Genomic DNA, 15909 nt, shown 5'->3' on the forward strand with positions numbered 1-15909 from the left:
GCCTCCTTCAGATTCTGTGTCTCACTATCTCTCTGCCCCTGCCCCACTCCCTCTCTCTCTCTCTCTCTCTCTCTCTCTCTAAGACAAATAAACATCAAAAAAAGAGAGAGATTGAAGCTGTAATTTAAAAACCTCCCATAAAGAAAATTTCAGGCTGAGATGTTTCATAGGTGAATTATTCCAAACATTTAAGGAAGAAATAATACCAATCTTACTTTGATAGATGGGCTTAATCCATTTACATTTATTATAATTATTGATATATTTGAACTTATCTCTACCATACTTTTTTTTCTTTTTTCTCTCTTTTCCTGATTTCTGTTGGATTTATTAAACTCATTCCTACCTCCCACCTCTACTTGTTTGAGAGGGTCTGTGTTGCATTTTTATTCTTTTAGTAGTCAGTCACCTTGAAGTTTTTGACACAGTATTTTCCTGAAGAGTCTAATTACTCAGTATTTCTCTTCTAAACATGCCTTGTTTAAGTCTATCAAAGCCCACCTTAACCACCCATTGAACACCCACAAACACTGCTCAAGCTAATCTTACTATCTTTGTCTTAGAGCTTAGATTTTACCACTTGTTAAAAAATTTTTATTTATTCTTGAGAGAGAGACACACACACAGAGTGTGAGCAGGGGAGGGACAGAGAAAGGGAGACACAGAATCAGAAGCAGGCTCCAGGTTCTGAGCTGTCATTGCAGAGCCTGATGCAGGGTTGAACTCAACAAACCACGAGATCGTGACCTGAGCCAAAGTTGGATGCTTAACTGAGCCACCCAGGTGCCCCTAGATTTTACCATTTTTAAGCAGGTTTTTTATTTGTTACAATCAATAATTAATTAAATTTACTTATTTTTTATTATTTTTTTAATGTTTATTTATTTTTGAGACAGAGAGAGACAGAGCATGAACAGGGGTGGGGCAGAGAGAGAGGGAGACACAGAATCTGAAACAGGCTCCAGGCTCTGAGCTGTCAGCACAGAGCCCGACGTGGGGCTCAAACTCACGGACCATGAGATCATGACCTGAGCTGAAGTCAGACGCTTAACCGACCAAGCCACCCAAGCGCCCCTAAATTTACTTATTTTTTAAAAAGCTTTTGAATAATTTTGAGACTCTCTTTGTGGGAACTTTAAAAGAGGGCCCAGTGCCTGCCTGATACAGAACAGGTAGGTACTCACTAATGGAATCCACCCTATCCCGCCTTCCAATACACAGAGCTGTTTGTCTCTTTGGCGCTAGATGTGTGCGCTCAACAGGCATGGATTCCTCTGGGTTGGATCCATCTCATGGATAGTTGTCAAAGACTGACCTCTCCTGATGTTAATTTTGTGAATACTTTACTTCACCGTGCAGTGAGCTAAACGATGCAGGATTAAATGTTCTCATTTCTGAGCTGCGAAGTGTTGAAACTGATCAGGAAATGAAGGCAGAATGTCCATCCTTTGGAAGAAGAATCAGCCAGCCTGTGTTGCTGTCACTCTTGGCTGCTGATTGGAGTGCAGCTGTTAAGGCAGCTGTTTCACTGTTTGCCCAACTTGAAAGGACACTGCCAAGTGGCAAATATTTTTCATAACAACATTTTACTTTTGCTAGGAACAACAATGCATTTTTTTGAGCTCCAGCAGTGTGCCAAACATGACAGATTTATTACCCAGCAGGTTCACAACCTAGACTGAGCATGCATGCTCATTTCCATTCCTAATATTTATAAAAAGAATAAATAAGCCCCAAAGGAAGCCTCTACACAAAACATCTCTACAGCTTAATTATTTGTTGGAATGACAGCAGATTAACTTGTGAAAATGAGATATCTCTGAAAGAAAAAATGAAAATCTAGAAATGTCAAAGCAAAAAGGGAAGGGTTAAATATTTTAAACCTGTCTAATGTGACCCAAGAATTAGTTTATCCCACATATCCAGGACAGTAGCAGCAGTAGCACAGGAAACACATCATCTTCTGAATCCCCTACAAATCGTGGGTTCCATTCTGGGTCATGCAGTTAATTTGTGTTGTAATTAGAATTACTGACTAAGTTCTTAGTAAATAACTGTGTTGTATTTGACAGGCTGTGAACTGGATGGGGTAGGGCTGAGGCATTATCAACTATTTTGTTTAACGGTAAAAGCAGTATGCCAAATATAAGCATTCAAATTAAGAAAGCACATTTAAATGCATAACTATGATTTTCTTGCAAATCCCAAAGTGCAAAGATCATGATCATATTAGGTTGCTTTCCATCCTCAATATATTCTCCCTAGTCAGAAGTCCATGGCTTCAAAAAAGGCTTATGGAGAAATGCTCTAGGCATGTAGAGGGATCCTGTACCCACCTATTGTTTGTTCCAGTTGAAGTGATACTAGAAGTCAACCTTAACCACATTAACCACCATTAATAACATTTAGTGTGTAATTCCCACAAGCCTTTATGAAGACTGCAGAGGTTGGGCCAGAGGGAGGCATTCTTGTTTTAATAAACCACCATCATCAGAGCTCGAGTAGGGATGTTTCTGAAGGTGAACTGGGCTGAACATAGTCAATGGAGGTTCTGATTTCTGTTTTCTCTACTATTTACTAAATGGTAATTAAATCATAAATGACAACAGTCTAGTCAGCCTGTTTCCTCAAATTGCAAAAGCATACATTATCACAAAGTTGGCATGACTTCTTGAAGAAAGAGGGACAAAGTTTCATACACTGGATAAAGGTTACCAAGGGAGTCAGTCAGCCACAGAAACTTTGTACTCTTGTTTTTCAGGATATGGTAAAACAGTAAATGCAAATCATGGATGAAATTTATAAGATCGCTTCCACAGAAAGGATCCAGCAGTTAGAAAAAGAACTGGCTTTGCAACTGACTGAACTAAAGTCTGAGATAGAAGAACAGGAGACTCATCAAGCTTACAGGTAAATAGTAGTAGTGAGAAGGCATGGTCTTCAGGGGCTTCAGCCCCCACTTTCACCCCATAATCTCTATCAGCTCCCTCTTATTGTTTATATAGACAATTGGCATTATCTCAAGCTCAGATTTTACGGCTGGCCATGAGTTTTTCCTGTATTCTAGTATTGCTAAGACATTTAGAGGCAATATCCTACCAAGGAAAATAGAAAAGTGCTCACAAATACCATTGTTTTAAAGTTCCAGATCCTATGGGGCGCCTGGGTGGCTCAGTTGGTTGAGCGTCCGACTTCAGCTCAGGTCATGATCTCATGCTCCGTGAGTTCAAGCCCCGTGTCAGGCTCTGTGCTGACAGCTCAGAGCCTGGAGCCCGCTTCAGATTCTGTATCTCCCCCTCTCTCTGCCCCTCCCCTGCTCATGCTCTGTCTCTATCTCAAAAATTAAAAAAAATTAAAAAAACAAAAATTTAAAGTTCCAGATGTTATTATACAAATCATGCTAAGTGCAAAGAGGTCTCATTTTTTCCAAAAATATTTTAATTGAATTTGACCTTGATTTTGATGAGGCACATAAAAACTGAAATAATGCTAGATATTCGGTAATGAATTCTGCAAATAGTATTTTATTAGGAGCTTTTCTATAGGTAAATGCATCCAGTGATAGCAATCTCTTTTGAAGAAACAAGGTAAAAAGATCAGCCCCTAAGTGGCAAGTCTCATGGGCTCAGGGTCTTCAAATCCCTCTCTTTCTATTATTGCTACAATTGGTCAAGAGGAACAATATGAGGTCCCTGTTAGGTTGAATAGCCAAGTAAACACAATGTGGATGGTGAGGGTTGGGGAAAGAAGATCAGGGGAAGAAGCAGTAAATATATGCATTACTACCTCATTCCAAAGATGATTCTGAAGAACTAGTATTTAGTGTGTTTTATAATTTGTATTTGAAGCCACTGGTTGTAGGAAGCAGATCAAAGATTGTATGATGAAGCGAAAAGGTAATGGAATCACGCAAGTCATTATTTCTCTCAACTTTGGTTTCTTTCTGTGAAGAATGAGGTTACAAATCTGTACCTTGCCCATATTATAAGGATCAAGTGAGGTAATGCATGTTAAAGCACTTTGAAAACTAGAAGACACTGTACAAAGATCAAGTGTCAGTATTGTTACAGCTTCAGTGTCTCAGGGTCAAACAAGTGTCTCCTCTTTGTACATTGTGTTAGAAAGTCTTCCTGGGGCGCCTGGGTGGCGCAGTCGGTTAAGCGTCCGACTTCAGCCAGGTCACGATCTCGCGGTCCGGGAGTTCGAGCCCCACGTCAGGCTCTGGGCTGATGGCTCAGAGCCTGGAGCCTGTTTCCGATTCTGTGTCTCCCTCTCTCTCTGCCCCTCCCCCGTTCATGCTCTGTCTCTCTCTGTCCCCCCAAAAATAAATAAACGTTGAAAAAAAATTAAAAAAAAAAAAAAGAAAGTCTTCCTGAAGTCTCTTTTATTTTTTAGAATAGAGTGATGGGAAATCTCTGGACACTTGTATTTCTCTATTCCCCCCAAACCACTTATCACTGCACCTGGAAGAATCTACTTATTAATTCAATCAATACTGAGCACGTTCTATTTGCCAGGTGTTGTGCTAGGTTCTGGAGTCCAAGGAAAATGGAAAATGTACACTTCAAATAATCACTTTAGTATTCTCATTACCCACTAGATTCGAAAATGTATTAAGAACTGTAGTATAGTGGTGCCTTGGTAATTTTTCTTTTTTTTTTTTCCTGGTTATCTATTATCAGTTTACCCCCAAACCCAGGTCTTTGTAGTGGTTAAATGTCTCATAAGTGCTTGGCTGAGTGAATAGGGTGAATGACTGTATGCTGAATAAACAATACTAGATTGAACACATGGGTGGATTTTTATGGGTTCAGGTACACACCACTCTTTTAAGTCATTCATAGACACTTGGAGATGAACTGAGATGAAAAACATGATTTGAATAAGAGAAGGTTTAGGCAGCTAAGCCCAGGACACTGCTCAATCTTCCAGCATGCCAAAAAAATCAGAAGACAAGAGGGCAGGAAAGGGATGGGTTTCTTCTGTTTCCCTGACTGCCTGTTCCCTTTCTAGTTGGTTACTGGTTCTCCACCTCCATGAGGTTGCAGCCAGGATTCAGGCACCCAGTAATCACAGAAACTACAGCTTTGATTTATTAGTGCTTTTACTCTTAAGGCTTTTTCAGAGCTTGCCTCATTTTTTTCATCAAAGCCAAGATATGAGGAGATAGGGAGGCATTATCTCCAACTTCAGTTGGGAATTCAACACAAATGGCTCAGTGAGTTGCTTAGACTCATGCAACTGAGGGACCTCCTGTCTGGTCTTTTCACAGGACCACTGCCTATAGTGGGGGTAGAGGGCCTGCTGACAAGGATACAAACTAACAGTCTATTTTCATATTTCCTTAAAACTTACCCATGGGGACTAATAGGGTCATATGAACAACATTAACCTGAATTTCATTGCCTACAGTCCCTCTCAAATCTCTAGGTGGTTTCTCATATGTGTTTCACAGCTACCTGCTGTGGCTTCCTTGCCAATGTCTGCAAAGTTTTATCTTGAGAAAGTGATGTCTATACCAGGGTTGCTGTACTCTGATGTTCCCAAAGCTGCCAAGCCTTGGAGTGTATCTTACCCCCAATGGGGAGAGCTCCCTTCTTCCTTTCACAGGGTCCCCCTTCATTACTGGGCCCCATGGCTGTGCTACTTGTGCCTTCCCATGTCAGAGCCCATGGTGCAAACAACTCCTTCGTGACTAGGTTCAGACAGTACAACTCAGTTAAAATAATTTTCAAAGTATTTCATGTTTAATAAATTAGCAAGAACACAACAATAAAAACATCTTGTTTAAACTGATACTAGTTTTGTGTAGGGTGAAAGAGATGTCTGATAAGCATAGTACTCGTTAGAGATGAGGTTACTGGAGGAAATATGTGTGTGTGGGGGGGGAGTCTTAATCATTGTGCTTCTTCCGGTACTCTGGAATTGAAAATAGAGAGGTAAATCAAGGAGAGTAGGGAAAAGCCATGTTAGAGTGAAGGAAAGGAAAATTGGCCCATGGAAATGCTTAGCAAACATGAGTTAGACACAAGAGAGATTCAGACTAAGACAGAAGCACATGGTCTTTACATGCTCTCAATAATCCAGTATAATATGACATAGTTATTTAGAAATGAGCAGTTCTGAAGAGTAATCAGGGCCTATCTATAATTTGGTTTATTACAGTTTCTATAATTACAGCTTCTGTTGCATAAATCTTTCTGCAGCTCTATTCGAATGCCCAAGGACATTTCTTACTTTCGAAGAGAAAGGGAATTGGCTCTAAAGAAAACTTTACAGGTGAGTAGGAGAGTGTAATTGTAATACACAATTGTATTGTAATACAACAATACACTGGATTTTGCTAACTTTTTGAAACATTTAGCAAGAAAACTTTATTTTCAGCAAACAACCAGCTGATGTTATTGACAGTGTTATGAGAGCAAAACAGCCCAATGCTCACTGCTAGATCAGAGTAGGCCACTACTTCTTTGGAGATACCTGTTTTTTGTGATGTTTTGAAATTTTACAGTTTCTTGACTTGTGCTATTACAATTCGTTATTTGGAAACCGAGGTATAACAGTATAACATGTTGTGTAAAAACTATCAGAAATTGAATATCATTTGCTGTCGTAAACAATGGTAATTTTTCCTTATTTCTTTGTTTGCCTGTTCTGCTGCCTGGGGTTCAGGTGGCTGAGTCAAAGCCCCTTGTTGTTCAAGCAGATGTCATGCAGAGGGAGCTAGAGAGCTGCCTAAGAAGAGAGTACACTCCTGAAAATTTACCTTTGCTTCTGTTGCAGGTAAGTAAGAGTCATGCTGCAATTTGAAAAACAGATCTGGAAATTAATAGAAGTTTAGTTATCGTCACTAAACTATTGACTAAGTTTCTATCAATTACTCCCTGTGCTGGTATTATGAGGCAATACAATACTAAGAAAGTCTCAGCCCTCAAAAAGCTGTTGACTTAGCTAGGGAATATATTTCTGAAAATGTATTTTAAGAAAATAACTCAAAATATGATAGAAAACATTTTCCATAAAGATTATTATTGCAACATTACAATAAAAGTGAAAAAATCAGAATTGCCTAAATATCAAACAATAAGAGAGTTAAGAAAAATAGCATGATACTGGATAGAATACTGTTCTACCATTAAATATTTTTTAGCATAAGAAACTATTCTGTTATTATGTAATATTAGTTGACAAAAACTAAGGTGTGTGTGTTTCATAATAATGGTCATATAATATATAGAAAAAACACTTGAAGGACATAGACCAAAATGTTAGCAATCACTGTCTTTGGATGGCAGAACAATGAATCTCTTCTTTTTACTTTTATATATTTTCTAAATTTCTTATAATAAGCATGTATTGCTTTGGTTTTTAAAACTCTTTGTTCTTTACTCTTATGTTATGAGTTATATTCTCACTCTGCATGCAAATTAGTTCATTAGCAACTAGCAATTAATGAATAAATTAATCACAAAGAAATAAAAGATGTTGAGATTCTATTTGCCACCTAAACTTTTGTGATTATCTTCATCTAAGATTCACTTTCCTACCATTCTGGCACTCTTCATTCTTGTGTGTATATCTGTGATTGTCAGCGGAGAGAAGGGGAGACTGGAGATGGTGGACATCTGGCAGCGTCTAGAGACAGTTTGTCACAATTTGTGAGAGGAATGGATTCCTACTGGCATCTAGTGGGTGGAGGCCAGGGATCCTGCTACATATTTTACTATGCACAGAATAGCCACACCACAAAGAATTATCCAGTCCCAAATGTCAATAGTGCTGGGTTTAAGAAACCTTGGTGTAGCCTAAGCTTCCATATGATATAATTTATCTTCTGCCTAGAGAACAGACTTTAGGGGCGCCTGGGTGGCTCAGTCAGTTAAGCTTCTGACTTCAGCTCAGGTCATGATCTCACCGTTTGTGGGTTCAAGCCCCATGTTGGGTTCTGTACTGACAGCTCAGAGTCTGGAGCCTGCTTTGGATTCTGTGTCTTTCTCTGTCCCTCCCCTGCTTGTGTTTGCTTTCTCTCAAAAATAAATAAATAAACTTAAAAAAAAAAAAGAACAGACTTTAACATGTCTTGTACTGCCGATCGGCCATGAATAAATTCTCTGTCTTTGCTTTTTTTTTGCAAAAATCTTCATTTTGCCTTCATTTTAGAAAGGTATTTTTGTTGAATGTAAAATTCTAGGTTGATAGTTTTTCTTCTTTGTCACTTTAAAGATGTTGCTCCACTGTCTTCTGGCATAGATAGTTTTCATTTCCTAACACAATGTGTCCTTTTGTTCTATGGGTGCTTTTAAGATTTTCTCTTAGGGGTGTCTAGGTGGCACAGTACATTGGGCATCCAACTTCGGCTCAGGTCATGATCTTGCTGTTCTCAAGTTCAAACCCTTCATCGGGCTCTGTGCTGACAGCTCAGAGCCTGGAGCCTGTTTCAGATTCTGTGTCTCCCTCTCTCTCTCTGCCCCTTCCCTGCTTGTGCTTGCTCTCTCTCTCAAAAATAAACATTAAAAAAATTTTTAATTAAAAAAAAAGATTTTCTCTAATGGTTTTAAGCTATTTGACTGTGGTATTCCTTGATGAGTTTTTCTTTATGTTTCTCTTGCTAGGAGTTGGTTGACCTACTTGGATTGTGATTTTTATCATTTTCATCAGTTTTTGAAAGTTTTCAAATATTATTTCTTTAAATATATTTTCCATCTCCTTCCTTCCTTCTGGGACTCTGATTAGACATTTGTTCAATCACTTTGTATCATTCTGTAAGTCAACGAAGCTCTGTTAATTTATTCTCAGTCTTTTTTTTTCCCTCAGTGCTTCAGTTTGTATAGTTTCTATTGCTATATCTTCAAGTTCACTAATCTTTTCTTCTGCACTAAGCTGCTGTTAATCATATCCAATGAATTTTTCATTTCATATATTGTAGTTTTCTTTTGTACTTCTATTTGATTTTTTTGGTATTTTTCATTTCTCTCCTTATTATGTTCACATTTTCCTTTAGTCATTCTTGTAAAAAAATGATTATTTATATTTGAAAGAGAGAGATAGAATGTGAGCAGGGGAGGGGCAGAGAGAGAGGGAGACACAGAATCCAAAGCAGGCTCCAGGCTCTGAGCTGTCAGCATAGAGCCCGACACGGTGCTTGAACCCATGAACCATGAGATCGTGACCTGAGCCACAGTTGGATGCTTAACTGACTGAGCCACCCAGGTGCCTCTTCCTTTCAGTCCTTGAACATGCTGTGCATATTAGTATATTAGCTCTTTTAAAGTTCTTATTCGCTAATTTCATCACTGGTGCCATTTCTGGGTCTGATTCTCTTCATTAATTTTTCTCCTGCTTTTGGGTCACATTTTCCTGCTTCTTTGCATGTCTAGTAATTTTTTTTGACACTGGACATTTCAATCTTACATTTTTGTATGGTGATTTTTTTTAATTTACATCCAAGTTAGTTAACATATAGTGCAATAATGATTTCAGTAGATTCCAGAAATCCATTCCCTATGTATAACACCTAGTGCTCATCCCAACAAGTGTCTTTCTTAATGCCTCTTATGCTTTTAGCCCACCCCTCTCACCCACAACCCCTCCAGCAATGAATGCTGGTTTTTTAAATTCCTTTTAAAGAGTATTGGAGTTTATTCTGACAGGCATTTAAGTTGTAGATCGGCTTCATACTTTCAAGGCTTGGTATCAAGCTAGATCAAGTTTAGACTAACTTTCACTCAGGATCATTTATCCTTATTACTAAAGTGTGACTCTTCTGGTGTCTCCACTGAACGTGTCAGGTGCCAATGAGGACTCTTCCCTTTAACTGGAACTTGAACATTTCTTGTCCCTGTATGAACTGTGAGAACTATTCAGTTTATACTTCCCTAGTCAGTTATTCTTTGCATGGCCTCATGGAGTTTCACCCTCTGTATGCATAGTTTAATAGTCAGCAAAAAGCTCAAAGAGATCTCCATGCAGATTTCTGGAGCCCTTTCTCTGCACAACATCCCTCTCTCCAGTACTCTGCCCTGCAAATTCCAGCTGACTCAGCCTCTGAAGCTTCAATTTCTCTCTCCTTAACTCAGAGAGACTGCCGTGCTCTGTTTGGGATTTCCTCTCTTATTCTGTGGTTCAGAAACTGGCTTCTTCAGGCAGAAAACCAAGGTGATTGTAGGGCTCATTTCATTTGTGTCCTTCAAGGACCACAGTCCTGCATTGTGTGTTGTTTTATGTCAGAAAATAGTTGTCCTGTTTATTTTGTCCTATTTTCTAGTTATTTATGATGGAAGGATGAGTCTGTTCCTACCTGTTCCATCATGGCCAGTATTATATTTATTATCATAAATAAAACATTAAAAATGGTTGGTTTATTTGACTATTTTTAAGTATAAATAAAATTTCTGGTCTAAGATTAAAAGCTATAATCTTACCTATAATGTGCTTTGTATTTTTAGACTTATAACTTCAGTTTTTAAGAACTTTTCAGTGTAGCCTTAGACAATTGTACAGGCTTTTATGTCACTTCTCAAATTGTTGACTAAATGATAAAGTACCATCTATTAGATTGGCAACATATCATATAGATTTAGAAATAACTACTTGCTTCATTTAAAGTTTAATGGTGTCTTGAGCCAGGTTTCTTAATTTTATGATCTTCGAGTAGGAAAAATCCATCATTCTGAAGCAACCAGAGAGTGATTTTCCTATTGTTAGTGTTCTTAAGACTTAATTCAGTCTTTCTACTATAATTGTATTCTAAGTGTTAATTTTTATCATTGTTTTTGTTAAAGTATTATACAGAGAGAATTACCCAGCTGGCCCAGAGTAAATATTTACACATGCTTAGATGGAAGAGGTTTTGCCAGCACAGTAAGATTATGGAGCAACTTTATCCTCTTTACAAGGTAGGAATCTCAATAACAGAACCTATGGGCTCTTTTTTTTTTTTTTTTTTTTTTTAGAGAAAGAGTGGTGTGGGGGACACAGAGAGAGAGAGAGAGAGAAAGAGAGAGAGAATATTTTAAGCAGGCTCCACACTCAGCACAGAGCTTGACACAGGGCTTTATCTCACAACTGGAAGATCATGACTCGATCCAAAATCAAGGGTCAGATGCTTAACCATCTGAGCCACCCAGGCACCCCTCTTTTTTATAATGAAACAAAATGATCAATAAGCTTGTCAATACACATTATGAAGTATGGTCATCATACCTGTACATTAGATCTCTAGACTCATTCATCTTGCACAACTGCCAATCTGTACCCTTTGACCGATATTTCTCCACTTTGTAGTCCCTGGCAACCACTGTTCTACTCTCTGCTTCTATGAGTTCAACTTTTTAAAAAAAATCATCATGTAATCATACAGTATTTGTCTTTCTCTGTCTCAGTTATTTCACTTAGCATAACATCCTCCAAGTCCATCCCTAACGTCAGTCACAGGTGTTAGGATTTCCTTCTTTCTCATTACTGAATAATATTCCATTGTGTGTAATATACCACATCTTCTTTATTCATTCATCCATAAGCAGACTCTTAGACTGTTTCTGTATCTTGGCTATTGAGAATAATGTTTCAGTGGCCATGGGAATACAGATATCTCTTTGAGATATTGATTTTGTTTTATTTAGATATGTCCCCAGAAGTGGGATTGTTAGATTATATGGTATTTCTATTTTTAATTTTTTGAGGAATCTCCATACTGTTTTTCAACAGTGTAGCTTTTCAGTTTTTTTAAGTCATGGCTAAAGATGGTAAAGGAACTAATGGATGCACCTATTTACCTGTTCTGCCTGTGGCAGAAGATAATGGCAACTATTTTTAAGGATGAGATTTAAAGGAACTTTTGTATAATAGAAAATGCATTTTTCTAAGCCATACAGAGAAAGACAGATACCATATGGTTTCACTCTTATGTGGATCTTGAGAAACTTAACAGAATCCCGTGGGGGAGGGGAAGGAAAAAAAAAAGAGGTTAGAGTGGGAGAGAGCCAAAGCATAAGAGACTGTTAAAAACTGAGAACAAACTGAGGGTTGATGGGGGGTGGGAGGGAGGGAAGGGTGGGTGATGGGTATTGAGGAGGGCACCTTTTGGGATGAGCACTGGGTGTTGTATGGAAACCAATTTGACAATAAATTTCATATATTGAAAAAAAAAAAAAGAAAAGAAAATGCATTTTTCTTCATGGATTTGGCCTCCTGTGCTCTAGATAAAAAGCTAAGAAACCCCCTATAGTTACCAAACATCCATATGCACTGACTCTTTGCTTCTCTCTCTCCTAAGAATATGACTGCTGCCCTTGTCAGTCAAATTCAGAATGTGAAAGAATTTTGATATTCTAGGAGCCTCTTATTTGGCCCCTAAACAGCATTAGCCTATGCTTGGAAGCAAATGACACAAGAGAACAGCTTGCAAATAATCGTGTTCTGACTCTGCCTTCCTCTTAAACAGAAACAAGTTGCCTACATTATGCAGGAATACAATGATGCCCTTCAGAGAGCTGAAAGATTGTCTGTTGCACGAGAAAACTTCCTTCTGGGAAAAAACAATCCTTCTAACTTAGTGACACAAGAAGACCTGACTATTTACACAAAGTGGATTGTGTGTCACCTACACTCGCTCAGGACTGTTCACCACTACCTACGGGTATGTGAAACATAGTTATATGATAATATAGTGCCCTCCCATGATGGTCAGCATTGTTTTTTCACACCTGTTACCTACTTTTGGATTGTCACTGCTTCTGTGTTCTCCTTGCCCTACGAATGACAGGAAAATAGTCATTAGCTTTTTTCTTTGAAACCTTTGAAAATGTTTTTTTTGAAAACTTGCTCTAATGAAACCATTAATTTAGTTTTTTCAAACATGTGTCTGCTGTATTATTGCATATTCACTCTGCAAGTTCTTGTTCTCATCATCTTGTTCAGAATTTATGATGTCCCATTTAGATCTGCTTTTTTATTCAGCAGTATCTAATAAGGGTCTAATACATGCCAGGTACATGTCCAGGGCCATGAAACAACAATATGGGCTTTGCTGAAAAAAGTAACTGGGTCCCAGGCTGGAAGGGAAATGAGCAAGTAAATATTCAACTGAAATACCATGTGGTAAGAAAGAATAGGATGGAATAGAAAAGAACAGAATGAGTATAATCACAGAGTAAATAGAGTCACCAATGAGAGGCTGTAACCCAGGCTAGAGGCATCAGAAAGGAGTGATGTGATCATATGTCTATTTTAGGAAGATTATTATTTTGCTACCTAAATCTTTTCCTACTCGTCTATGGCTCATCTCAGTGATAATACCATCCACTGAATTACCCAAACCAGAAAACTGGCCATCATCCTAACTTCAGTCCTTCCCTAGTTGGTCACTATGGTGTCTACCTGTGAGTCCTCTCTCCCCAGTCACATGACATAATAACACTGTGCTCATAAGTCTTTGTCCCCCCATTAAACTGTGAACTCTTTGAGGTTGGTCTATGTCTTATTCTTTTTTTTTTAATAATTTTTTTAACGTTTATTTATTTTTGAGACAGAGAGAGACAGAGCATGAATGGGGGAGGGTCAGAGAGAGAGGGAGACACAGAATCTGAAACAGGCTCCAGGCTCTGAGCTGTCAGCACAGAGCCTGACGCGGGGCTCAAATTCACGGACCATGAGATCATGACCTGAGCCAAAGTCAAGATGCTTAACCAACTGAGCCACCCAGGTGCCCCAAGTCCATGTCTTATTCTTGTTGGTATCCCTAATACCTCACACAGTGTCTTGTCCATAATGGATGCTTGATCAATGTAGACCCACTTAGAGGTTCAGGTTGCTTAGTGTTGGTGACCACAACAAGTCTCCCAGATCCAGATTTAGCACCCCATGTTTGAGAAGGTTACTAAGACCCGCCTCTATCTCCTCCTCCTCTATCAAAGCAAAGGGCTGCTCCTGAAACTAAGTCTGGAAGCTTCTGTGAGAATTGAGTTGACATGTGGCCTCTTGGTTGTGCCCTTCTATAGTCCCTCCAGTATTTGCCCATCTCCAAAGTGCTGAGTGTAGCTATTGATGAATTTCCTGAGGCTTGTCAGGAGAATGAAAATGTATGTGTTGATGACATCGACCCTAATATCCAGAGTTCTGGATCTCTAGACCCTGTGGATACCAGCATTTCAGGTAAGAAATCAGTCTTCTCTCTCCTTGGGTAATGTGGAGAAAGAAGATTGTGGTTTTGCACATGTGTTGTTTTATGGCATTGATCTTGCTTGACATTTTTCTATAAGCCAAGAAGTTATATCTTCTTAATAAACAAGTATTAATTTAATATTTTATGATGGAAAAAATAAGAAAAATACTTTTCTTAGACATTATTATCTCCCTCTTTATAACTGGCAAATAAAGAGAGAGGGAGAAAAGCAATGAACTTGAAGTTGAGAGTACTAGGTTCCAGATATATTTCTGTAGTGCCCTCACCGTGGGCCTGTTTAGGTCATTTCATCTCTTTGGGCTTCAATTTATTCATCTCCAAAATACACCTTTCAGATTAAGTGAAACCTAAGGTCTCTTTCAGTTTTACTATTACATGTTTAAAAAATAAGTTCCTTATCTGAATCAATTTAATGGTCCTCCTGCCCTTACCTTGTGTTATAGATAACTAAGAAACCTAATCAGGTTTCTACTCTGAGTGGCATATTTGCTTGGGATATGTACAGGGTGACACAGGAGCACCTGAAGTGGCAGCCATCTTAGTTGTAGGGAATCAGAGAAGGCGTCTCAGAGGAAGGCCGTATGAACTGGGTCCTTAACAATGAGCAGGAGTGAGCCAGGCAAAAGGAGATAAAAGCTCTCACTTTCTTCTAATTTGTTGGTTAATTTATAAATCATAATCTTTGTTTACCACAAAGGACTATAGTTAGTCTCCCACTAAGTCATTCTTCAAAGGGTCTGTTGGGTTTCTCCTACAGGCTGTGTGAAGGTGAGTGGTCCTTGCTACCTCCCCCAGAAAGCCAGCATCAAGGGTTTGTCAGATAGGCATGGCCCAGGATGGCCTGGCCTGTAAATTGTGCCAGAGAAGCTTGGGCAAAGAGCAGAATGGGCCTCCCTGTGAACAGAGAAGCTCCTGCCTCAGTTATCTCGCAGAACACTCCATTTTCCCTCCCTGATTAGTGTTTACCGGTCTTAGTGTTCTTGGTTTTGGTTTTTTTGTTTTGTTTTGTTTTGTTTTGTTTTGCTTTGTTTTAGGGCTGACAAGAACAGAAGCTGCTTTCTCCCTGCCCCAACACATGACTGAAAGAGAAGGACTGAAACCCCAGCTGAGGCTCCTGCTCTCCCATTTTAATATCCCATATGACGTGGAAGAGCTAAGGGATGCTACTAAGGAAATGGAACTCTTTAACCTGGTACTTGATGGACTCTTTCTTAATACAAAGATAGGTGTTCATGAAAGAAAACACTACTGTTTGCCACAAAGTTGGATATTTATGCTGCCTCAATTGTTTCTAGAGTGATAAAAATTTAATTGTAATAGGTGAGATTTAGATTAGCACTTGAACTTCCCCTCTGTAAGAGTACTGGGTCTCTTGAATATACAACACAGAGGGATCACAGGATTTATTTTTCTGTAGAATTTAAAGAAAGAGTAGTTTATAGTCCATAGTAGATGGTATAAAAGTAGCCAAGACTTGGAAGATTTGCATAATGGAGTTGTCTAGTGTCTTGAGCCCTTCGATTCTCGGAATGTGTTGTAGTAGCTCTCCTATTGGCAAAAATTCTTTAAATTCAATAGAGTTTTATATTATGTAGTGATTTTTTAAAGTCATGCAGTCTGCTGAACTAGAACAGTGTTGCACTTCCTTTAAAAAAAAAAAAACTCGTTGGGGCGCCTGGGTGGCGCAGTCGGTTGAGCGTCCGACTTCAGCCAGGTCATGATCTCGC

General features: G+C 38.8%; 1 protein-coding gene across 1 annotated transcript; it reads left to right on the forward strand.

Annotated features, from left to right (window-relative positions):
- The first annotated feature begins 1088 nt into the window (after nt 1–1088).
- LOC122489846 (putative uncharacterized protein C6orf183) lies at nt 1089–15606 on the forward strand. Its single transcript, XM_043592074.1, has 7 exons — nt 1089–2910; nt 6207–6279; nt 6673–6783; nt 10782–10895; nt 12443–12637; nt 13998–14151; nt 15217–15606. Exons 1-7 carry the CDS (start codon nt 2780–2782, stop codon nt 15480–15482), a joined length of 1044 nt encoding a protein of 347 aa, XP_043448009.1. The 5' UTR covers nt 1089–2779; the 3' UTR covers nt 15483–15606.
- The last annotated feature ends 303 nt before the right edge of the window (nt 15607–15909 follow it).

Source organism: Prionailurus bengalensis, chromosome B2 (genome assembly GCF_016509475.1).
Source record: "Prionailurus bengalensis isolate Pbe53 chromosome B2, Fcat_Pben_1.1_paternal_pri, whole genome shotgun sequence".
In the NCBI taxonomy this organism is placed as follows: Eukaryota; Metazoa; Chordata; class Mammalia; order Carnivora; family Felidae; genus Prionailurus; species Prionailurus bengalensis.

Bases quoted from the DNA above. Each gene is read 5' to 3' on its own strand.
- LOC122489846 (XM_043592074.1), top strand. From the start codon at position 2,780: ATGCAAATCATGGATGAAATTTATAAGATCGCTTCCACAGAAAGGATC. The intron at 2,911-6,206 runs GTAAATAGTAGT...ATCTTTCTGCAG, and splicing joins GAGACTCATCAAGCTTACAG to CTCTATTCGAATGCCCAAGG. The intron at 12,638-13,997 runs GTATGTGAAACA...GCCCTTCTATAG, and splicing joins CTGTTCACCACTACCTACGG to TCCCTCCAGTATTTGCCCAT.